At 36.1% G+C, this 26,947-nt stretch overlaps 1 protein-coding gene across 1 annotated transcript; it reads right to left on the bottom strand.

Annotated features, from left to right (window-relative positions):
- Positions 1 to 1,908: 1,908 nt before the first annotated feature.
- LOC131958311 (protein phosphatase 3 catalytic subunit alpha) lies at positions 1,909 to 26,550 on the bottom strand (the record flags this gene model as incomplete). The annotated part of the gene is given in 4 exon segments (XM_059323270.1): positions 1,909 to 2,017; positions 5,798 to 5,922; positions 25,229 to 25,429; positions 26,536 to 26,550. Coding segments are annotated over 3 exon segments (433 nt in total), but the record flags the coding sequence as incomplete, so codon positions are not given.
- Between the last annotated feature and the right edge of the window lie 397 nt (positions 26,551 to 26,947).

Genomic DNA, 26,947 nt, shown 5'->3' on the forward strand with positions numbered 1-26,947 from the left:
GCATCCATTATAAAATTGTACACCTGTTTGTTATATTTGAATACACCTGTAAACAAGAATAACAGAAGAACTAGAACTAGGCCATGTGTTTAAAATGTTTTTTTTTAAATTTATCGACAAAGTATTGAGTACAAATTACTGCGATGTGGGGTTTTAAGATGATCGATCACGGAGTTCCGGTATATCCACCATGTTTACGGTATATCCAATCAATGTTTGTATTACGGAAACGAAATATTAGGTTATAATTTAGGGTTCATAAAAATAAATAAACTTTAACCTTTAAACCAAAAAAAAAGTTTCAGTTTTCGACATTTATAACTTTTAACACATTGATTCTAAGCATTTTCAGTACCTGAATTATGTTTAGGCTTAAGTTTTCTTAGTTAATGGAAATAATTTTAGCAACCATACAATGGATTTTTATGCCAATTTAGCTATGCTTGGAAACTGTCGGATGAGTTCCAGGTCACCACAGGTGTTAGGCAAAAATAACTATTGTGACCTTTTTCTTCCTAGTGATTCTCGATTGAGTGACGCGCACAGTCTATGCCAGCTCTGGAAAAGGTATACAGTGGACAAGCAAGGAAAAATTAGAGGATCTAAAGTATGCAGCTGATCCTACCTTACACCGGCTGCAAGATATGCAAGAAAATTTGACGCATTAGGAGCCACCACACAGCGAGTAGGTCTTAGGGTCAACAAATGAAAGTCAGCAGTAATGAAAACCAACAATAACCAAGAGGCACCACTAACAATAGATGGCACAATATATGTAAATAATTTGGAGAAATGTGTCTACTTCAGTAGCAAGATCAGCTAATAGGGAGGCATAGAGGAGGACATACGTTCTAGAATTAACAGAGCCGTTCTGCGACTCGTGTGGAAGAATTCTGTCATCTCCAACATTACGAAAATTAGTAAAGTCAAATGTCAAGGCAGTTTTGTTATAAAAAGCAGAATACTAGGGAGTCTTCATGGCAAACACAGAAATATCCAAACAAATATCTTAGACAGATTTTTAAAGACCTGGAGACAGAGTCTCCTTGGAGAATTGAAGACAGCGGCCATGTCTTGGGAGGCCACAGAATTAACAGCCGGTGACCGGATAAAATTGAAGGTCTTGGTTGAGGCTCTATGCTATAGAAGAAGTAAAAAGATTTGTGTTAAATCTGCATAAATAGTAAGCACCAGCTGACCCTCGCCGTAACCATACGCCGCTATTAAGTTGTTTAATTTTCTACTTTTCAGTAATTCATCATTTGTGAATTCAATTAGTTGCGACTGAATATATTTTGCTTTAAAACACTATCATTAGCTCGTGAAGGGCGGTTATCTTCACCATCCCTTTTCCTTTTTTGTAGTCAACAGTAGTCAACTGTGACACTAGTTCGCCCTCTACGGCGAGCTGATAGTAAGATCGCTATTTTTAAATTTAGTTATCTCCCCTTTTAATATTGAATATTGTTAAAACCTGACGAGTAGATTACGACCTCTAAGTCATCGACACTCCAGCGAACAAACGTGACCAGACAATATTCAGCATGAACCACACCTCAGCTCATCGGGTGATCGCTTCCCCTTCGGTTATTATAGTAATCTATCGAGGGAGCGAAAGCATTTAATCTTGTTATCTCCCCTTAGATTCGAACTCGATTAATTATAATTTAATCACTAATTCATTGTCTTATTAAATTAAGAAATAGATATTCATTCATATGAAATCGCTGCTTTAGAAATTGGTCAAAGTTCAGTTACAAGATTTGCCACAACACCACAAGCAAACAAGCCAACAAACGGACGTTGCGAACAAAATAAAAGCTTGTAAAAAGTTATTACTTGCGGAGCATCGAAGTTAATCCTTTCTAGAGCTCCATATAATTAGAAATATGTTTAAAATGCACTTACATTCTGCAGCAAACTGAAGATCTCCAATCACTCGACAGTCTTCATTACCCCTTAACATAAATATTTTTGATGGGTAGGAAATCTTTAAGGCGAATAGGTAGATAACAGTCTGAAACGACGAATAACAAAAAAAAAAGATAAATCTGAATGACTCTAAGTTTGTTTTTAAAGTTTTTTTTTATAAGTCAAAAAGTTTTTTGTGGCAAATTTTGCAGATCGATTTTGACCCACATCTACTGCAGCGATTTCCTTCAAACATTTGGTGTTTTTGAGACTATTAGTCATATAGACAGCAAAATGGTAATTGTTCACGGTTAAGTTATTATTGGCGATGGTGTAGTTGTGTCACATTATGTTTTCAATTCCAACAATGTAAAATCATTTTAAAAAATAATGTTACGCTCTTAGAATGGCTATGGAGTATATAAGGGTGGGTGGATGGGTGAGGACAGATGGACTGATAGACTGAGGGATGATTGAATGAGTGGATGGAAGGTTTGATAGGTAAACAGATGGATGGATTGATGAATGGATTGATGACTGGATGGATGGATTAATGTTGAATGTTTGAATAGATAGAAGGATTGATAAATGGATGGATGGACGGAGGGATCGTCAGAGGACCGAATGGCGTCTACATTCTTTTTAAAGAGCGCTGTACATTAAGCATGCGATAATCAAATGCCTATTGGGACCAGCAGCACCTTCTAGCGCCCCACCATTATTTAACGGTTGGGAGCTCCGATTTACTCTTCAGTGACCACCATGCATAGGAATTAGGAAACTCCTTTTCCCCCCGTAAAATGTCTACCCCCCTCCTCAACGAAATAGAATTTATATAGAAAATTTAAACTTTTACTACTGTCCGCCCTTCCGGAAATTTTAGTCGTCCATCCCCCCCCCCCCCCCCCCCCCCCCCCCCGCGAAAAATTCAAGTGCTTCTCCCCCGCCCCCAGAGAAAAAAGTCTGGAAGAAACACTGCACAGCCGTATCTGTAGCTTTTAGTATGTATGTTTATGTTAATGTTTGCGTTCACGTTCGCGTTATGTTTGCTCTTATATTTTCTCAAACGTTCATATTTAAAAAAGGTTTTAAATTAATTTTTTTTATATATTCCCGAACCCCGGGCAGTGCTGTGTATGTGCTGGTTAATTAGCACATTAGTTATAGATCTTTACAGATAAGGTTATCTAAAATGCTAGTGAAGGGACTGGCCGGTAGTCGAATATATGTATATATATATATATATATATATATATATATATATATATATATATATATATATATATATATATATATATATATATATATAACATATAGTCTTTAGTGTATAGCCTTTTTTTTAAACGAACGTAGTCGCCATAGCTCGAGCGGGGGAGAATTTGTATCTAATGTACATAAAAGTTACATCCTGCTGTCTCTCCGACCAAAACGCTCCTGTGTCGTATAACATCATATTGCACCCTGTTGGGGCGCCGGAAGATGAGATTAAGTTTTAGTAAAAAATTATTGTAGCCCATCGTGTCGTTAGTGTACAGCCTTTTTTCGCAAAAACAAAACTAAAGCCATAAAGCTAAAGGGGAATCGTTGAGGGTTACGGGTCACTCAATCGCCTCGGAGGGGATGGGGTGGGGGCGGCTGTGCCTGGTGCAGTTTTACCGTTGAGTCAAGTATACCCCTGACTCTGTATGTAGGACGCCAAATCAACGGATATCAAGTGCTACGACAGTCGCTCGTGAACTCTGGGCGCCAAACCGAATCTGACTTTTAATTTTTAAAACCTTATATATTTTTAAAAATTGTACCCTGACGACGAGGCGCCGCCTCAAAGAAATTATTTTTTCCCGCAGAGACCTTCCCTGGAGTATTCTCATCAACTCCACAAAGTTTCGTGACACTCGGATGAACATTGTCAAACCGTATTCGACTTTTATTTTTATTTAGCGCACAAATAGAGAAAAATCGCATTGTACCCTGCCAGGGCGCTGTCCCTCCGGAATTAAAATTTTCATTTCGCAGAAACCTTCATGGGAGTATTCCCAATTATATCCTAACTTTTCAAGGCGATCGGATGAACAGAGGCGTAGCAACCCTTCCCGGCGCCCGGGCACAATCTTTTCGATTTGCACCCCCCCCCTCAAACTTTCGATTTGCACCACCCCCTCGAGATTTCCATTTGCACCCCCCCCCCACTCAAACTTTCCATTTGCACCCCCCTCAACCTTTCAATTTATTTTTCCAACCCATTTTGGCGCCCCCTAAGGTCGGCGCCCAGGGACATATGTGTCCCCCCCTCCCCCCCCCCCCCCCCCTCGCTACGCTACTGCGGATGAAAGGTGTAGTAATGCATAATGAGATATTTTGTTTAAGATATTTTGTCGGAGATGATTTGTCCATGATATTATTTGTCCTGAGATCATTTGTCCGAGAGATATTTTGTCTGAGAGATCATTTGTCCTGTCACCAGGTATATTGTTAAAAATATTTTTAAAAAAACATGGCTAGGTGTACATTTAGTGTCAGGAGATTAAGATAAGGGTGATGTAAAAGGTGAAAGGCAGAAGATAAAGGATGACTGGTGAATATTAAAGGTTAAAAAGTACAAGGGTTATAGGTAATTGGCTAAAGGTAAAAAGTAAAATAATCCCTATTCTATTAATGGTTATGTATTACCAGCCGTCTGTACTCGTTACACGTGAATTATAGGCCTATGTATTTCATATATTTTAATGTATACTTGTTTGAGAAAAATATTTTATAAAATAGATATTTGGTCCAAACGCAATGTGCTTTACTACACGCTGAAAGATATTAGTGACAAAGCAAAGAAATAACTAAATAGCTAAAAGCCCGACACATTTAAAATAACAGGCAATCAGTACCAATTAGAAAAACTAAATAATATATATTCCTACATTATTAGTCAACACAACACCATATTAAATGCACACACTCATTAAGAGACTTAAATCAATCCGTTAAAAACTAATTCATACAAAAAGTTTTAATAACAAGCTTTTATGTAATAATGCACTAAAAAGTAGAAAATAAATTATACACTACTATTTATATAACTATAAAGAAAAGCGTGGGTCTCTTCCTAAATATTAATGAAGGTATCCAATAGATACTTAAGTGACCCACGCTTTTCTTTATAGTAATTTAAATGGTAGTGACTAATATTTAGGAAGAGATCCACGCTTTTCTTCATAGTTATTTAAATAGTATTAGTAGTGTATAATTTGTTTTCTACTTTTTTAGTGCTTTATTACATAAAAGCTTGTTACTAAAACGTTTTTTATGAATACTTTTTTTCCAGTACTTTACATCTTTTATTTACAATAGTTACATGACTAAAACTATTGTCAAATTTATAACTCAAGTTTCAGTAAAGTATTATGGAATGACGAAGTCCAGTGGTAAAGAACTAGACTGCTGACCCGACTAAAGACCATCGCCAGTCTATTGAACGTGATGACGCGCTTTTGACGTAGAGCCCCCCTCGCTCCACGCCCAAAACGGCCGTGATGACGCGTGTGGATGGAACTGCCTACTAATTCGGTCCAAATTTTTATAAATTCATAAAAAATTAATTATGCATCCAATTAAGTCAAATTGAATGTCACGATGCATTGTCTTCATGTCTTGACCCACGTACTAATTACGAACCGTATCTGTCAGAAGTGTCAGAATTTTCGCTCCGGCGTTTCGATCTAGACTGACGACAGACATAGGAAGTGAGTTAAAATAAAAGCTTGTAAAAACCCGGCTGTTCAATGGTATTTATGTTGTTTTTAAAAAGTAATTTGTATTCGTTTTTGCTAAGAAAATTTCATACGTTTCATAGCGTACGTCTTGATAAGGAGATCTAAAGATATAAATCACTCACCTCAAATCCAAACATTCCACCGTGTACATACGATCCTAGAAAAACATACTTCTCGTCAGGCACAAGGTTTGGTCGGTCTAAGATTGTCAACAAATCATAGAAATGACCGTGCAGACTACCTACAACTGTATCGTTATAAAAATATTTGAGACAACCGCTTTCTTTTAGAAATTATCCAACGTGTTTTAATACAGTATTGCATACACAAATGCATACACATTAACATACTAAACAACCAAACTAATAAGTTTAGTATCAGGGTTTTAAAAATATAGCAATATTGGCAATTACGTTGGGGTTTATCTTACGATATTATGTTTATTTCGATTTACAATCAAGGCAAATATTCACTGGACAGTTAGATGAAATGTGTATGGTTTACTACTTGAATAAGCATCATGGTTGTTTAAAAAAAACGCTTGCTATTATTTTAGCTAACTTTTATTTTCAAAATCGACTACTAATAATTTAGGCCACAGTGAATGGCAACATGAATTAATTCGACTTAATGTGACGAGTTGAAGTAAATACCTCTTCTTAGTGTGAGCGGGAGAAATTATTATTTTTACGAATGTTCTGTACAGTAGCGTGTGCAGGGGGGGGGGGGGGCAGCAGGGGGAGCTGCTGCTCCCCCTCTGGCCATTTTTAGCAATGTGGCGTCTTTTTGGAAACTTTTAAAACTCAAAGTTTTAAACATTGATATTTGTTAAAAATGTATCTTATGTCGGCACATCTATGCAAATCACAAGATTTATTTCATGCAGAAATTAATTATAACAGTAATAGACTAGTAGAGTCAACGTTTACAACACATATTAGCAGCTGTATCAGTTTGTCATTCTAAAAATAACCATTACGATGCATTGCAATGTTTAAAAAAACCTCTACGGGTAGTATCACTTGGCAAGAGGGGTGTTAAGTTTAAGGCTACTATATAATGTATTTGCTTACAAATAATTGAATTAGAAAATGTTACATATAAAACTTCAAACAAAATTACTTTATATATACAGTTTAAATCGTGTAATTTATTTTTTTTAAATTACAATACAGACACAAAAACAACTAATGTGGCACCTCTATTTAAATTTACTTATGGGCGAACTGCGTAGCGGTGGAGAAATTTTGACAAGGTCAACAACGTCATCTCGATGAAGTAGTAGTATTATGACAGTTTGATTACGATTACAAATTATATGAAACAGTATCAACTTTCTATTAATCATTATTTTAGTTACTAGATCTAGATCTATATTATAATTGAATAATGCTATATTGGAAAGAAACAACAACTCAATTTAAACTAACACTGATCGAACAGTTAATTATCCGCTATTTATTCAAATCTATTTTTGAATCAGTATACATGCGAGCAATACAGTGATCTAACCCATACCTTCTCATTATGTTAAAAAAGTATTTTTAAAGAACACTAAAAGTCAGATGCTTATTAAAAAGTGCATGATCTGAAATGTAAGACGGATATTTTAATTACGAGAAAAATGGCCCGTTGAGGAAGGATACAACGGGCGCTAGGCTGATAGTGCTGTCTCTTTTCTCTAAACTAAAACCACCCCCCCCCCCCCACACACACACCCCCCCCACCCCCACCCCCCCCCCCCCACCCCCAAAAAAAAACATGTCTACCGTCCCATTCAACGAAATATAATTATATACTTTTCCCAGTGCCCGCCCCCTCCCCGAAAATTCTATCCCCGCCACCGAAAATTTCAAGTACCCCCACCCCTCTCCGGGGAGGAAAAAGTCTAAACTAAAACCACCCCACCCCCCACCCCCCCCCCCCACCTCCACCCCCCCCCCCCCACCCCCCCTAAAAAAACATGTCTACCGTCCCATTCAACGAAATATAATTATATACTTTTTCCAGTGTCCGCCCCCTCCTCGAAAATTCTACCCCCCGCCCCCGAAAATTTCAAGTACCCTCACCCCTCTCCGTGGAGGAAAAAGTCTGAAAGAAACACTGGTGTCGCGCATAGCCACTACGCGAAGAATTGCATTAAAGAAATTGCAAGAAAACCACTTTTTAGATTAGACACATTAATTAGGCGGTAATTTTATTATAGAGTATCGATGAGGAAATTTCTTTTGAGTTGGGGAGGGGGGGGGGGGGGGCTCAGACGTTCTTACGCGGGGGTGGGGCTTCGCCCCTACCCGAAGAATTGTATGAAAGAAACTCTTCACGCAAACCACTTAGATTAGACCAAATTGCCTTTGTATTGAATGTTTACTCGATAATCAATGACGTCATAGTAATGTGTGCACTATCCGGCTTGAGATTATTTTCTACTCTGTGCTAAATGTGACCGCGTCATACTTCGTTTTTCGAATTACTATGCATGTTTTTAATTTGCTTGTGTTTTCTCTATAGCGTTCTTGTCAGACAGATAGATAGATAGACAGACAGCGAAACTATTAGTATTAATATGTTGGCTATTATTCCGAATGATTTACTATTACAAAGAAAAGCTGTTTTTTATACCAACTCTTTTTTAATAAACTTTCATTATGGTATAATACTTTAGCATTTATGATGACAATATATTTAATTCTGATTGTAGACAAAATATTTTTAAAAAAAAAAACGAATAGTGTTAAGCTACTTTATTAGATTCTTAGGTAATTATTGATTTGTTTTGATATTTATAATAATATGTGTAGACATATACATATTTATATTAATATATTGATTATTTCCCATTTTCGCTTGTCTTAGTAAATGTCCCAGAAATTATTGTGTAATTTTTAGCGCAATTTCCATACTGACAATTGCGATTATTAATTCGTTATTTCTGGATGGATGGATGGATGGATGGATGGATGTGTGTCCGCAGCTTTAAGTCGTATCTCCTCCTCAACGAGCAATATCGAGGACTAGTTCCAAAAGCAAATATGTTAAGCAAGTTCCGAGGATGTTTGTGGGCCAAAAAATTCCCGGAATTCCTTCCTGGATTTCCCGGAAAAGCCAAAAAATCTAAAAAAAAATGCAGTTTTTTGCCCATATTTCGGCAACCAGACCACTTAGCGACTTGAAACATTTACCAATCGATTCCTGCCATAATTTAGAGCAATATTGCTGAAGAAAGTTTTCAAAAATATCCTTTCGTTCGGTCACAAAAAAATTAATTAAGAAAATTGCGCTTAAATTGTCACTAGACTTTTTATTAACTTGTTTTACAAGGATTACGAAACAGATTATGCTGCGTTCATTGTTTTTGGTTGTAGTATATATATATATATATATATATATATATATATATATATATATATATATATATATATACACATTTTTTTGTTTTGTCGGCCTACCTTGTGTGGTTTTTTATTTGTTTAGAGTGCTACATTAAATTTATTTTACATCATAGCGAAGCAATAACATACAGCTAATATATATATATATATATATATATATATATATATAGGTAGGTAGGTAGGTAGGTAGGTAGGTAGGTAGGTAGATAGATAGATAGATAGATAGATAGATAGATAGATAGATAGATAGATAGATAGATAGATAGATAGATAGATAGATAGATAGATAGATAGATAGATAGATAGATAGATAGATAGATAGATAGATAGATAGATAGATAGATAGATAGATAGATAGATAGGCAGGCAGGCAGGCTGGCGGACCGGATGGCCGACCGACCGATCGACCGACTGACCGGTCGGCCGGCCGGCAGACAGACGGACGGACAGACAGATTTAGATATACAGATACAGTTTTATATATATATATATATATATATATATATATATATATATATATATATATATATATACACTTATATAGAAGATATGTTACAAATTCGGCGCCTTTTTTTTTTGCTATTTTCGCTACCCCTACACCGAAAACCTGGCGCCTTTTTTTTTTTTTGTGCTATTTTCGCTACCCCTACTCCGAAAACCTGGATACGCCTCTGGTACTGTATGATAGTGTCAATGATAGTTCATAATTTTCTTTCCGGTGTGGATTTGTCCTTCCGGTAAAGTGGTTTAAAAGTGACCGGCCGGGCTTGCTCGTCGTTTTTTTTTTCTTTTATTGTTTTCGTCAGGACGAGAATTTACAGTGGAGGCTACGGTTGTAACTTAGCTGGGTGTTTTTTGTTTCGATTTGTTTCGTTGTTTTAGTGTGTTTTTTTCTATGCTTGTTTGATGTTTTGTTTGTTGGTGTTTTTTTTGTGTGTTTGACTTTTTTCGAATTTATCAACCATGAGCGGGTCGGCGATAAATTCGAACAAAGTCTCGAGTTCAAACCCACTGGCAGATAAATCTCGATCCCCTTCAACACTATCAATTAAGAACGAAGAAGAAGAAGAAGAAGAAGAACCATGAGCTTTGCCGACTCGAATATAAAGAAATTATATATAAACCCCCCATCACACTAACCTCACTGTCAAACATCGTCACAAAAAGTCAGACACCACAATAAAAAAAACACCCCAGTCAACATGTTTTTGTCTTTTCAAAACACCCATTTCGGCTGAGCATGGGTATGACCGCACTATCCATTCATATGCAGAGGTCACATAAACAGGTGAACTCTACTTCACCTGGCCCGTGTCCCGAAAGGCAAATTTATCATTCACATCTAAAAAGAAGTCACACATAAGCTTGCATGTTTTTTAATCTTTCAAAAACATCGATTTCTTTCTATAATATTTTCTAAGCTGGAACCTCATTTTAATATTAAATAAATAAATTATTGAAGCTAACGTCAAACTAATAATAATCTATTAGAACCAATCGTGTGTTTTGTGATTTATCGCTGTGCATTATCTGTAAGGGAAAATTTAAAAAAGGAAATTGACATAATGTGCATCAAAATTGAACCACCCGCACAACAATTATACTATCATCTCGGCCAGCTGGACCCATACCACTGGGTGAAAATGTATTGTGTTATATTTTACTTATAGTCAGCGTAAGAAACTAAAATTACGCGATTATTGTTTTTAAATTAAATTATATCCTGATTTGGGAAATGCGATTGCTAAAAATCAAAGATTTGTATACAAATAATTAAGGCCTGAAATTGTTTAGAAAAGAAGCTCATTATTGACATAAATTCTTAATAGATTTCTATCTAGAATCTACGGACGGACAGACGAAAAATGGCGTACGTTATAGTTAATCCGTAGCTCGAATTAGATGATCTGTGAAGCTAAAAAGCAAAGATTTATATAATACTAGCATACCCGTCCCCGCGGCAACGCGCGGATATAAGAAAGTATGATGAACTATATAAGAAGGTTTTCATCCATGCGTTACCAATCCTATGTTCTAAGACGCTTGACCTTGTTTTTTAAAACTGAGTTTTTTTAAATGCAAACAATGCCTACGCTTGGATCATAAATATAGGGACACGGGTTTACCTACAATACCAACATTCCCGCATGAAAACATAACGTTAATCACTCACCAAAATAATGAAGTAGAACACACTTCGGTGACAGCCCATGTGTCAGGGACATAGATGGGCACTCTCCTGATTACACTAACGCAGAGGCGCCGCGTACGGCCCCTGGCTACAACTAACATAGGCGCCATAGTACTCACAGAATAACCCAGAGCGCCAAATAGCATCCGGAAACAATGATGCAGATTGCGTCAATCGCTTAAGTGACACAAATCAACAGGATTTTTTTTTAACGCGTAGAAAAAAATGATTTGACGTGTTATAAACATCAGTGTGACTGATGCAATTTGTAGCGTTACTAATGGTGTATTATTAGAAGCTCGATCTCAATTTCTGATTGGCTCGTTTAAAAATAGATGCTAATTGCATCATTTCATTATTTTGTTCACAGAAACTTTCTCGGGAGTATTATCATCAATTCCCCAAAGTTTCATGGCACACGGATGAAAGGTGTCGAACCGTATCTGACACTTTTTTTATATACCGTATTTAGAGAAAAATCGAACCCTCTCGAGGCGTCGCCCTTGCGAAATTACTAAATATTTTTTGCCGGACCCCTAACTGGAGTGCTCTAATTAACTCCCCAAAAATTGATACCGATCGAATGAATGGTGTGAAAAAGCAATCGACTTTTATTTGTATGTACCGTACATAAAGAAAAATCGCACCCTCCCGTGGCGCTGCCCTTGCGAAATTAAATATGATTTTTTTACAGAACCCCTCCCCAGTGTGTTCTAATGAACTCCCTAAAGTTTGATGGCAATCGGATGAACGCATTTAAAACGGCAATCGGCGTTTATTATTTCATACCGTATAGAGAGAAAATCGCACCCTCCTGTGGCGCCGCCCTTGCGAAAATAAAAATGACTTTTTTTACAGAACCCTTCCCTGGAAAGTTCTAATCAAGTCCCTGAAGTTTGATGGCTATCGGATAAACGTTGTGAGACCGCAATCGACTTTTATTTTTATATACCATACATATAGAAAAAACAAATCGCGCCCTTCCGGGGCGCCACCCCTGCGAATTTAAAAATGTTTTTAGCGCAGAAACCTTCCCAGGCATACTCTCAAAATCTTCCCAACGTTTCATGGAGATCGTGTGAACAATGTCACCGTAATTCACTTTTACCATGTTTAAATACCGTATATAAAGAAAAATCGCACCCTCCCGTGGCGCCGCCCTTGCGAAATTAAAAATTATATTTCACAGAACCCTTCTCAAGAGTGTTCTAATGAACTGACCAAAGTTTGATGGCGATCGGATGAATGGTGTCAAACCGAAATCGACTTTTATTTTTATATACCGTATATAGAGAAAAAACAAATCGCGCCATGCCATGCGAATAGAGTTTTTTTTCGCAGAAACATCCCCAGGAGTATTGTTAGCAACTTAGCGAAGTTTCATTGCGATCGTGTGAACAGTGTCACTGCAATTCACTTTTATTATTTTTATATACCACATGTCATGTAGAGAAAAATCGCACCCTCTCGAGGCACCGCCCTTGCGAAATTAAAAAAGAATTTTTGCAGAACCCTTCCCTGGACTTTTCTAATCAACTCCCCAAAGTTTGATGGAGATCGGATGAACGCTGTGAAACCGCAATCGACGTTTATATTTATTTACTGTATATAGAGAAAAATCGCACCCACTGTGGCGCCGCCCTTGCGAAATTAAAAATGATTTTTATGCAGAACCATCCCCAGGAATATTCTCAACATCTTCCCAAAGTTTCACCGCGATCGTGTGAACGGTGTCACTGCAATTCACTTTTATTATATTTATATACCGTATATAGAGAAATATCGCACCCTCTGTGGCGCCGCCCTTGCGAAAATAAAAATTATATTTTCATAGAAACCTTCCCTAGAGTGTTATAATGAACTCCCCAAAGTCTCATGGCTATCGGATGAACGATGTCAAACCAAAATAGACTTTTATTTTTATATACCATATAAAGAGAAAAAACAAATTGCGCCCTGCCGGGGCGCCACCCCTGCGAATTTGTATTTTTTTTTACACAGAAACCTCCCCAGGAATATTCATAACAACTTCCCAAAGTTTTACGGCGATGTGATGAGAGGTGTAGTAATGCATAAAAGACAGACACACACACACACACACACACAAACATACATTGTTTTATATATATACTACCGTACCCGTCCCCCGCGCGTTGCCGCGGGGATAGAAGTAAGTTTGACGAAATGTATTAGAAGGATTTCAGCAACGCCTTACCAATCATATGTTCTAAGACGCGTGACCGTCTTTTCTAAAAGTGAGTTATTTAAATGTAAACAATGCCTGCGCTTGGATCATAAATATCGGGACACGGGTTTACCTACACTACCGCATGAAAACATTACACTACCGCATAGCGCGGCGTACGACCCCTGGCTCCTTAAAACTAACAGGCGCCATCGTGCCAAATAGCATCCTGTTAATAATGATGCTGATTTCGTCATTCGCTAAAGTGACACAAATGAACAGGATTTTTTTCTTTAACACGTAAAAAAAGTATTTGACGTGTTTTAAACATCAGTGTGACTGATCAATATGCTAGCGTTACTAATGGTCTATTATTATATGCTCGATCTCAATTTCTGACTGGATTGTCTAATAATAGATGCTTATTGCACCATTCGCAAAGTGACGAAACTCTACAGTAGGCTCCTCATATTCAAACAAATCGCGCCTGTCGGGGCGCCACCCCTGCGAATTTGAAATATTTTTTTCGCAGAAACCTCCCCAGAAATATTCTCAACAACTTCCTAAAGTTTCATGCCTATTGGATGAACGGTGTCACTGCAATCACTTTTATTATTTTTATATACCGTATATAGAGAAAAATCGGACCCTCCCGTGGCGCCGCCCTTGCGAAATTAAAAATGATTTTTTTACAGAACCCTTCCCTAGAGTGGTATAATGAACTCACTAAAGTCTCATGGCTATCGGATGAACAGTGTGAAATCAAAATAGACTTTTATTTTTATATACCGTATATAGAGAAAAACAAATCGCGCCCTGCCGGGGCGCCATCCCTGCGAATTTGAAATTTTTTTTTCCGCAGAAACCTCCCCAGGAATATTCTCAACAACTTCCCAAAGTTTCACGGCGATGTGATAAGAAGTGTGGTAATGCATAAAAGACACACACACAGACACACGCACATACATTGCTTTTTATATAGATAGATAGATAGATAGATAGATAGATAGATAGATAGATAGATAGATAGATAGATAGATAGATAGATAAATAGATAGATAGATAGATAGATAGATAGATAGATAGATAGATAGATAGATAGATAGATAGATAGATAGATAGATAGATAGATAGATAGATAGATAGATAGATAGATAGATAGATAGATAGATAGATAGATAGATAGATAGATAGATAGATAGATAGATAGATAGATAGATAGATAGATAGATAGATAGATTAGACTACCCGTCATCCGTTGGATAACTGTGAGTTTCGGGGGTCATCCATAAAAAACATCACTTCTGTCACTCAGAGGCGTAGCGACCCTTCCCTGCGCCCGGGGGAAACTTTTCGATTTGAACCAACCCCCCCCCCCCCCCCCCCCGCAAGATTTCGATTTGCACCCCCCCCCCCCTCAAAATTTCGATTTGTACCCCCCTCAACCTTTCAATTTATTTTTCCAAACCAATTTGCGCCCCCTAAGGTCGGCGCCCTGGGACATATGTCGTCCCCCCTCCCCCTCGCTACGCTACTGTAGTGTCAATTATCGTCACACAAAAAACAGACCCCACATTGAAAAAGATGTTTTTTTATCTTTTAAAAACACCGAAAACACCGATTTCGGACCATCCCTTCATATACTGACGTCACAGGTGACCTACTCAACTCTACTTCACTTGCCCAGTATCCCGCCAAGTCTCAGACAAAATGTTTTTATCGTTTAAAAAACCTATTCCAGCCGAGCATGTCTCTGACCACACTATCCCTTCATATGCTGAGAACATAGAAACAGGTGAACTCTACTTCACCTGCCCTGTACCCCGCGAGGCCCTGATAGTCAACCTTACCATTATGAAAAAAAAATTAAAACGTTGTAAAAAAAAATCTTTTCATTATTACTAAATTTATTGTTCTAAACTTTTATAATTAATGTGGTTAATCTACCAATGAATATATCAATAAATTAATTAACGGCTTTAAATTAGTTTGTAATTAACAGTGTGTTTAAGAAAGAACAATATTTACCACCCAAAACCTATTTTACATAATGCAGACTCTCCCATATAACAAATCAGAAAAACAAACAAACAAAAAAAATGAGTTATTAAAAGTTACTACTCAGTCAAAGTTAAGCCATTGTTCTTAAAATTTAAAATTATTGTGGTTAATCTACCTATGAATAAATCAATAAATTAATTAACGTCTTTAAATAAATTTGTGAAAAGAAAAATTGTTCTCTACCTACCTACTATTTTACAGCTCTCTATATAGCGTAGATGTTCTACAGTACGAAATCAGACAAACAAACAAACAAACAAAAATATTCAAACATGTAAACAAACTTGAGTTTTAGTAGTATACTAGACTACCCGTTATCTAGTTAGATAACTGTGGGTTTCGGGGGTCATCCATAAATGACATCATGTCTGTCAATTATTATCACAAAATAACCAGACCCCACATTCAAAAAGGCGTCACACCTCAGACGTTTTTGAGTTTTTTTAAAAACACTGACTTCGTCTGAGCATGGGTCTGATAACATAATCTTTTCATATGCTGAGGTCACAATAACAGGTCAACTCTACTTCACCAGCCCAGTGTGCTCCCAACTCAGACATGTTTTTGTCTGTGAAAACACAGATTTTGGCTGAACGTGGGTCTGACCACACTATCTCTTCATATGCTGTCGTCACAGGTGAACTTTACACCTACCCAACACTACTTCACCTGCCCAGTGTTCCGCCAAGTCTCAGACAACATGTTTTATCTTTAAAATAAAAAAGATTCCGGCTGAGCATGGCTCCGACGACACTATCCACGTTATATACTGAGGACAAAGAAACAGGTGAAAAAGGCAAAGGCAACATTATCATTCACAACTAAAACAAAAAAAGATTAAATAAATTTTAAAAAAACATTGACATGTCTAGAACCCATGCCACCCGCATGGTAACCTAATGTGCTAACCTCTTAACTATCTAGGCTCATACTCTCGAGAAGTTAATAACTTATATATTTTACTTCTAAGCGGCGTAACAATCTACGCGAATCAGCCCTCCAATTAGATCTAGAATTATTTCAAATTAAATGTATTTTATAATAAAATAAAAAGAAGTGTTAAAACTTTGATAATAGTGTTGAAACGTAATAAATACAGCAAACGGACGTATTGTTAAAGTTATAGCCGGCAGAAAATTAGCTTTATAACGCGTTAAACTTTTGAATGGGCCACAAAGTCTATGATGGAAGCCGCCATTTTATTGTAGTAAAAAGTAAACAATTCATGTGACGTAACTATTCAGTCAAAGTTAAGCCATTGTTTGAAAAATTTTTAATTAAAGTGGTTAATCTACAGTGTTTCTTCCAGACTTTTTTCTCCGGGGGGGCACTTGAAATCTTCGGGGGGGGGGCGGTAAACTTTCTTCGGGGGGGCGGACACTGTTAAAAGTATATATTTTCTATATAAATTATATAAATTTCATTTCGTTCGGGGGGGCGGTAAAAATTTTCGGGGGGGCTTCGCCCCCCCGAAGAGATGCCTGGAAGAAACTCTGTTAATCTACCAATGAATAAATCAATGAATTAATTAATTTCTTTAAATAAATTTGTGAATTACAGTCTGTCTGAAAATAAAAATTGTTCTCTACCTACATACTATTTTATACTTCTCCATATAGCATAGATCCTCTACAGTAGTCAATCAGACAAACAAACAAATAAATATTCAAACATGTAAACAAACTTGAGTTTTAGTAGTATATAGATAGATATATATCGTCCCCTCAGTATTATCTTCTCCTAACTACAAATTTTGATTTTTTTGAAAAACTCGACCCTATGATGTAGAAAAGCATTATGTTCAATCTCCACTTATCTACGTGACTCTAAGTCATCTACTTCCTACCAAACGTTTCAATTTGAAATTGTTCTAACTACAAGTTGATGCATTTTGGCCAGTATAATCTTGTTCTATGTCAATTTTATAATATGATTTTTTGTTCTAACAGTATATAATTATTGTATAAATTTTCCTTGGAGACGCTAGAATTATGTTCTACTGTGTATTATATATTGTACGCAGAGGCGTATCCAGTGGCGGAACTAGAAAAAAAGGGCTACCCCGCAAAATATATCGTTGGCCCCCTCATATATATATATATATATATATATATATATATATATATATATATATATATATATATATATATATATATATATATATATATATATAATACACTTATATAGAACGTGAAAAAAAATATTTTAAAATAAAAAACTTAATTTTCTTTCATTTCTGAATTGATGGTTGTTTTGTTAAAAGAATACTGTAGCTGCGTTTGGATTATCTTTATTCCATAGGCACCATCCCACGCTCTTGGATGATTATTCTTTTTCCCTTTGTTTTTAAATCATTGCGAAAGATAGGCAAACGTTTTAGCAACTTATATGACTTATTTCTCTTTTTTTTTTAATAGTCAATAAGGGTGCTCATAAGCTCATTTTAAAAGATTTGTACTAAACAATTAAAAAGCAATTACTTCTCTTAATTATTTTTATAAAATACATACTAAAGAATGATATAGTATTAAAAGGAAATGTATTTAAAATTAATAATATAAATACAAAAAGACATAAAAATAAACATAACACTAGAAAACATTACATATACAAAGCTTTGATATTTTATATTCTTTTGACCGACCCAAGGTTAAGAAATATTACGGCCGATTTAAATTAAAACAGATTTTCTATAATACTAATCATTCACACACATGAGATGTTGAAATTTGTTTTTATTGAAAAAAAAACAAAGACATTTTTTTCAGGCTAGAAATGAGTATCCTATCTTCATATTTTAATTGTATATATATATATATATATATATATATATATATATATATATATATATATATATATATATATATATATATATATATTGCGTAGCTATTTTTTTCGAATCCACGTACATTTTACTTTACAATAGCATTATGTCAATTCTAGAAATTGAAATGCATAACACTCGTAAATGCAGATATTATTAATGCATATTCAGTTTTACAAATCGGTCTTTATTTTTAATTAAATTGAAAAAAAAATTAATTACAAACGCATTTTATAACAATTTTTTTCTAGAACGTGTTAATAAAACTACAACATCCTTTTTCGTCGAGGTCCTATTCTAGCAAAATGATCAATTCCTTCTTTTAAATCAACATAAAAAGCGAATTACCGTTTAATCAGGGTTAAGCTGGTCAACATTCAATGTTCATAGTATAACGCTGTGGTTCCAAAACTTTTTCGAGTGGCGACCCCCTTTTATAAAAAGTAAGTGACCCGCGACCCCCATAGAATTAAAAGTCGAAATTAGTAAGAACATTCATAAACACCAAGATAACATGTTTATAGCATAATTTTAATGTACATTTTTTAATAACAGTTTCAATGCGATGGTTGGAACTGCATGCTATTAACTAGCCTCAAAATTTGCGGTTCGGTTTTTGTTAACGCCAACCTCATGTCATTCTCAGCATCTATCTATATATATAATTCTCTTCTGAGAGACGCTAGAAAACAAGCTGTAAGCGCGCACCCTACCGCCCCCACCCCTACATGGTCTGTTGAGCTGTGGTTCGCCTTAAATATTTACATTCGTGGAGCCGGGTTTAGTGACGGCTATTAGGGGCAGATAATTTTGTTTGAAACGATTTTAAACTTAGGGGAGATAACTAAGAGGAGGCTGCTTTCACACGGGGGGTGTAGGGTAGGGGTTGGGGGAAAGGACGGTGGGGGTAGTATCGTCCTTAACGACCTACTGATAGTGTTTTAAAGCAAATATTTTCAGTGGCAGCATTGGTACTGTCGAATTCACAAATTATGAATTACTGAAAAGTAGAAAATAAAACAACTAAATAACGGCGTATGATATGCCGCGAGTCGGCTCGTTTAATTTATTTCTTTGTTTTGTTTTTAATTGGAGAAGTGTTGAAAATCCACTCTCGCAAAGATATGTAGACTTAAAAGGAACTAAAACTCAAAAGGCAACCAATGTCACCTTTGGGTATGAATGATGCAATACTGCACCAAAATTGTGTGAGCAGGTTTTCATTAAACAAAATACGTGCCTCGGAATCATTCCGCAAATCCAAGAATTCATCTTGTAATTCATCAGGAATGCTGGTAACATCAAGGGAGGCAGAGAATAGGTTAGGTGTCAATGCCGTTTCTTCTTCTTTCAGCTCAGGGAAATAAAGCCGCAGTTCGTTTTCAAGAGATTTCAAATTTGTATTTATCTCACAATCAGATTCATCTACCACACTGCAGAGTCTCTCAAACATAGCAATATTTCTAAGATTTACTTTTTTTTGGCAATTTTGCAGCTTTGATAAAAATGCTCCGAGATTATCATGAACAGAAATAATATTCGTTTCTTTTCCCTGAAGCTTCAGGTTAAGCCTATTTTGCTGTTCGAATATATCTGCTAGGTATGCTACTCTCTCCAACCACTCTTTGTCGTTGAAGTATATCAAAAGGTCTTGTTTCCCTTGCACTTCCAAGAACAGCTTGATTTCGTCTTTCAGCTCAAAAACACGATTCAGGACATTTCCTTTTGACAGCCAGCGAACTGCAGTGTTTTTTTTTTTATTGAAGAGATATAACCATGTGTAGATGATTCTCTGAAAATGTTAATTGAGCTGTTTCCCTTTGTTTGTTTTTTTTTTTTTTTTTAATATACTCTGTTGACAGCTTCTGGCGAATACATTTTTAATTTTTAAATAACGGAGATGTGGTTCTGGGTGGTAGTGAAATTGATGACTACCACGAACACTCCGCCACTCCCCTGACACCTTGGCGGTTGACATGGGGAGTTTTACTGTTCTACCTCACCCAGTGGCGTAGCGACCCTTCCAGGCGCCCGGGGACAAACTTTCGATTTGCGCCCCCCACGAACTTTTCATTTGCATCCCCCCCCCCCCCCCACAAACTTTCAATTTGGCGCCCTCCTCAGGTCGGCGCCCGGGGACATATGTCCCCCCCCCCCCCCCCCCCCCCGCCGTCCCGTCCCCCCTCGCTACGCCTCTGACCTTACCCATTCGGAAGTTAATCAAAATTCACTCAAGGCGTTTTTATTTTCTCATGCAATGCAATGTGATTTTAAGACGCAGATAGGCGAGGTCACTCGTTTAAAAATGGCATCCTTTTAACAAAAAAATTTATCATGGCCAAGCTTCCCTGACTTTATTTTTATTTTCTTCTGAGTGTTAATAAATAAAAATTAAACGAACGTAATCAAAGTAAACATAATTCTTACCATAGTCTGTTTTATCATAACTAATTCACAACGTCACGATGCTTTCTTTAAGAAGGGTTTCAAAACTAAGAACAATCTGAAAACTTTAACAATCTGTTAATGTTTTTAAAATGTCTGCCGGGAAAACAAACGCTCGCCGGAATCACGAGATTTCGCTTGAAAAGATGAATCGGAATAAATAATACAATTTAAAAAAATAGAAAAGTATAGAGTTCATTTGAGGAATTGCTCCCTCTCTCTTTCGTCGTTTAATATGAAATGGACACAAGTGAGTTGACGAAAATCCTTCCGTAATGTTGATGACATGGAATAAAAATGTGCTTTTTTAGATTTAGAACCATAAAAATAATAAAAGATAAAATTTTATTAAAAACTTAAGCCTAAAATTAATTTAGAAATTTAATATTTTTAGAATCAATGCTATACAAGTTGCAGATCCAGAGAACTTGAAAATAATTTGTTGAGTTTAAGGCTATATTTCTATTTATTTTCATCAAGCCTAAGTTATAACCCATCAAGGCCCGTAAATGGGGATGGATCGGACACACGTTAAGAAAAGAAATAGAAAACATCGCAAAACATGCATTGGACTGGAATCCCCAGGGGAAAATGAGGGTGGGACGGCCAGGAAAACATGGAAGAGAACGGTTTTAGAAGAGGCGAAAACAGTTGGGCTCTCATGGGCACAGATTAGAGGAGCAGCCCAAAACCGAGTCCGCTGGAGATGTGTGGTTGCAGCCCTTTGCTCCCCAGGGGCCACAAAGGAGTGATGATGATGATGATGAAGTTATAACCCGATGTTTCACTTTCGTAAGACAAACATTGATTGGCTGTAAAGAAACTCCGTGATCGATTTCAGAAAGCCCCACTTTATAGTTATTTTGTTTACAAAACTTTGCATATCAAGTTTTTAAATAACAATGCAAATTTAAACACCATGACCTAGTTTTTCTATTTTTAGCTTACAATGTGTATAATAAAATTTATGGCGGCCTATCGAATAGCAGGATGCCATTGTTTATGTCGCCATTACACGTGAAAACCAAATTGTTTTTGCTTTTTTTTTTTAATTTAGTTACCGAAAATATTAAAAACATCAAATACATCCAATCTTTAGTAAAGTCCGCAAAATACCAGACAGACAGGATTTTATAACCATATTAATTGTAACTACGCCGTGAAAGATTTTTAAAATTAATTTATGGACCTCTCAAATACCTTTGAGACTTTTCTCGCTGGTGTCCATTATGCAAACTTCAAAACGCCATTAAAAATTAAAAATAAATAAAATAAATTCAAATGTTTTTGTGTAGTTTAGTCTACCAGTTGGCGCCCCCTCACCCCAGAAAGTCCTTCGCGACCCCCGTGGGAGTTAAGATGGCTGACGAATCTTTTTGTCCGGCACTGCTTATTGGTAAAGTCAGAAATATACGATACAAAGTGGTCAGGTTTCGATACATAGGCCTATATATAAAGTAATTATGTGTGAAGATTTATGTAAATTTTCTAATTCAATTATTCTTAAGCAAATACATTATACAGTTGCCTTAAACGTAACATCCCTCTTGCCAAGTCGTACTACCCGAAGAGGTTTTTGCAAGCTTTTATTTAACTCACTTCCTCTGTCGTCAGTCTAGATCGAAACGGCCGAGCGAAATTGCAGGCACTTCTAACTGACAGATACGGTTCGTAGTTGGTACAGTGGCGGAACTAGAAAAAAGGGCCACCCCGCAAAAAAAAAATCTGGCCCCCCTATATATATATACATATATACATATATATATATATATATATATATATATATATATATATATATATATATATATATATATATATATATATATATATATACACATACACATACACATACACATACACATACACATACACATACACATACACATACATATACACATACATATACATATACAAATACACATACACACACACACATACACATACACATACAAGGGCGGCGCCACGGGAGGTTGCGATTTTTCTCTATATACGGTTTATAAAAATAAACGTCTATTTCGGTTTCACACCGTTCATCCGTGTAGCATGAAACTTTGGGGAGATGATTAGATCACTCAATGGTAGGGTTCTGCAAAAGAAATTGTTTAATATTGCAAGGTCGGCGCCCCCCCGGGGGGAGCGATTTGTTTTCTCTATACACGGTATATAAAAAATAAAACTCGGATGCGGTTCATCCGAGTGCCATGAAACTTTAGGGAGTAGATGAGAATACTCCCAAGAATATTTCTGCGAAAAAGAAAACTAAAGTTTCTTATGGGCAGCGCCATATAGGGTACAACTTTCGTCAATACACGGTTTGGCGCCCAGAGTTTTAGAGCGACGATGTTGGCACTTGGCATCCGTTAATCGAGCGTCCTGCATAGCGAGTAAGAGTTACTACTATATTCAGCGGTAAAACTACAACAGGCTTCTAAAAATAACTTTGTAACGCGAGGAAATCCTTCTGTACAGTTTCGTCACCTTGCCAAAGATGAAAAAATAACTTTTTGAATATAAGGAGCCTACTGTGGTGTTTCGTCACTTTGCGAATGATGCAATAAGCATCTATTATTAGACAATCCAGTCATAAATTGAGATCGAACATCTAATAATAGACCATTAGTAACTCTAGCATATTGATCAGTCACACTGATGTTTAAAACACGTCAAATACTATTTTTACGTGTTAAAGAAAAAAAAATCCTGTTCATTTGTGTCACTTTAGCGAATGACGAAATCAGCATCATTATTAACAGGATACTATTTGGCACGACGGCGCCTGTTAGTTTTAAGGAGCCAGGGGTCGTACGCCGCGCCTATACGGTAGTGTAATCGGGGTTGGGGGTCCTGAGACGCCCCTCTACGTCTCTGACACATGGGCGGTCACCGAAGTGTGTTCTACCTGATTATTTCGGTGAGTGATTAATGTACATTCAATGTTTTCATGCGGTAGTGTAGGTAAACCCGTGTCCCGATATTTATGATCCAAGCGCAGGCATTGTTTACATTTAAATAACTCACTTTTAGGAAAGACGGTCACTCGTCTTAGAACATATGATTGGTAACGCGTTGCTGAAATCCCTTCTAATACATTTCGTCAAACTTACTTCTATCCCCGCGGCAACGCGCGGGGGACGGGTACGCTAGTTCTAAATAAAAATAACATTCCCCATTTAAAAACATTCGAAAAGGTCGGTATTGGGCAGGGGCAAGCACGGGGCTGTGGGGCTGGTGCCCAAGCTGCTGTCAGCTGTCCGTATACTTTCTACTGCACATATTCTCAATGTTCTCTGATAAGTGTTTTAATTCTGTTTAAAGTTGTTTTTCTTTACATTATGATATATGATATGAGTTTTGAAAATGAAAAAAATAGTCCTATAGTTGTATTATTTGATTACTTAGTTTATTATTCTGGCGAAACATGTGTATGTTTTTATGTGAATAAATAATATCTCATATTTAAAGCTATTTATTTTAAATAACAAATCACATTTATTTACCAAGTCCTAATCAAATAATAAAATATTGAAATAAAAATGTTAGTGGCTCTTTAAAAACAGGGAAATTTTGAAAATTGTAACTATTGGCTCTTCCGTCTCAAAAGGTTGCCGACCCCTGTACTAGATGTAGGCCTATGTGTTAAGTGAATTATTCAGTCTTTGTAAAACGTGTTAGCTCTTTAAAGATTGATGGCGCGTTATTAATTTGTCAATATGAGAACCCGATCCTGCGTATGAGTTTAAAAATAAAATAAAATGCATAAAAACATTTTAATAACAAGCTTTTATGTAATTGTGCACTAAAAATGAGAAAATAAACGATTTTCTTTAAATATAATTATGAACTACTATTTTAATAACTAAAAATAAAAGCTTGGATTGCTAAATTATGCATTGCATACTTTTACTAGTATTTATAAAGAGAACAACGCTTTTATTTTTAGTTCTTTAAATATTAGTTTATTATTATATTTAAAGAAAGTAATTTATTTCTCATTTTTAGTTCACTATGACATAAAAGCTTATTTTTCTTTTCAGCAATTAATTTTTTTTTAGTACAATAGTTGCACGTCTAAAAACTGTTGCGCATAAAATGAACATGAATAATGTGCGTATAAATGAGTTCTTACATATGACATCACGGATTGTTCGGTATGTAAACATCCGCCATCGCGGTGTTCAAGTCCACATTCAAAATGGCGATCTGTGCCGTGAAAGGTTGTGACACTCGGAATGGCGCGGTAGATAGTACTTTATAGGGGAAATTTAAATTAATTCTTTGAAATGAATTAATCATCTAATTAGGTCAAATTTGATGTCAGAGTGAATTGCCATCGGGTTTTGACCAAAGTACGAAGTGTAAGAGAAATTGGTCTGTTAGAATTGATTTATTTTGCTCGCCCTTTTCGACCCGTGACGAGAAAGCAAGTTAAATAACATTTGTAAAAAAAATACGAACCCTTTATTGTGCCATTAATTTCGAGCAAATTATTTTCAAGGGATAGTAAATATGAAGCTCTTGTTACAATTTGTTTCACTGCATCTATCTCTAGCCGACCTTCTTCTTGAAGATGCAATCGAAGTTTCTGTATATTTGGGAGATCATTTTTATCAAAAAGATCACTAGCAGTTAACAGGTTACGCCTGGGATAATGCATAGCTGAAAATACATATTTAGTTACCTGTAATTAGTGGCAGATCTGTACACACACAATACATATACGTAAATCTGTGCGTATTGTGTGTGTATGCGGATATATATATATATATATATATATATATATATATATATATATATATATATATATATATATATATATATATATATATATATTATTTAGGGGTATTGTAATTTCGCTCGCAAGTTTCGATACATGACCACAGACAAAAGCAACATTTAGAAATTAAGTTAAAAATCTTGTAATAAACTCAACCCATTCAGGTCCATGTCATTCCATTTTTCATTCACCAAAACTACCACCCTCCCATCCCTGCCCACCATTTTAGCGCAATTTCCATACGGACAATTGTTAGCGCAATTTCGATACGGACAATTGCGATTATTAACTCGTCCTTTCTGGGTGTATGGATGTGTGTCCGCAACCTTTAAGTCGTATCTCCTCCTCAACGAAGCAATATCGAGGACTAGTTCCAAAGCAAATATGTTAAGCAAGTTCCAAGGATGATTGTGGGCCAAAAGAATTCCCGGAATTCCTTCCTGGATTTCCCGGAAAAGCCAAAAAACCTTGAACAAATGCAGTTTTTGCTCCATATCTCGGCAACCAGACCACTTAGCGACTTGAAACATTTACCAATCGATTCCTGCCATAATTTAGACCAATATTGCGGAAGAAAGTTTTCAAAAATATCCTTTCGTTCGGTCACAAAAAATTAATTAAGAACATTTAAACTGAGCATCGTGTAGGCCTAGGATGATATTTACTACTTTTTTAAACTGAGCATCGTGTAGGCCTCCGTTGATATAGGTTAATATAGTTGTCTTTTTTTAGCGCAATTTTCATACAGGTTTCTATTTTGTTTTGAATTATTAAAACTACTTGTGTTGCATTATTAATTTGCTGAATATATGATTTATCTCGATTTAAAATTGTTATGGATAACATAAGGAAATTGCGCTTAAATTGTCACTAGACTTTTTATTAACTTGTTTCAACTGTCCAAGCATACTGTCTGCTATCATTAGTTAGACATTTGATAGATCTACAAACATCAATAAAACAATTGGTAAAATTAATAATGACAAACCTAGTTTGATGTCCGAAATCTTCAGAAAGTTGAAAGCTCATTGCACTTCATTTAACAAAATGCACTTTGAAGCACAAAAATCATTGAGAATTTCCGATCTATTTTAAACGCTGTAAATTATCCAACATAAACCCGTGGCTGGGGGTGGGGACTATAACCGCCCCCTTCCTCCATCGTGGACCCCTCTATTATGCTGCGTTGGATTATAGACCTGAGGTGACAAGGGAAGAATAGTTACAGTGACCCCCCCCCACACCTGATCTATGAAGTATATTAGGGAAAACACGCAATGAGATATATACATTATATTGCTCTAAGATGCGTTATTCTTTTTAAAAAGCTTAGTAATGTAAAAAAAAACAACAAGTTAATAAAAAGTCTAGTCACAATTTAAGCGCAATTTCCTTATGTT

The sequence above is a fragment of the Physella acuta genome, unplaced genomic scaffold, assembly GCF_028476545.2.
Source record: "Physella acuta isolate Inbredline_101_S28 unplaced genomic scaffold, ASM2847654v3 ptg001315l, whole genome shotgun sequence".
In the NCBI taxonomy this organism is placed as follows: Eukaryota; Metazoa; Mollusca; class Gastropoda; family Physidae; genus Physella; species Physella acuta.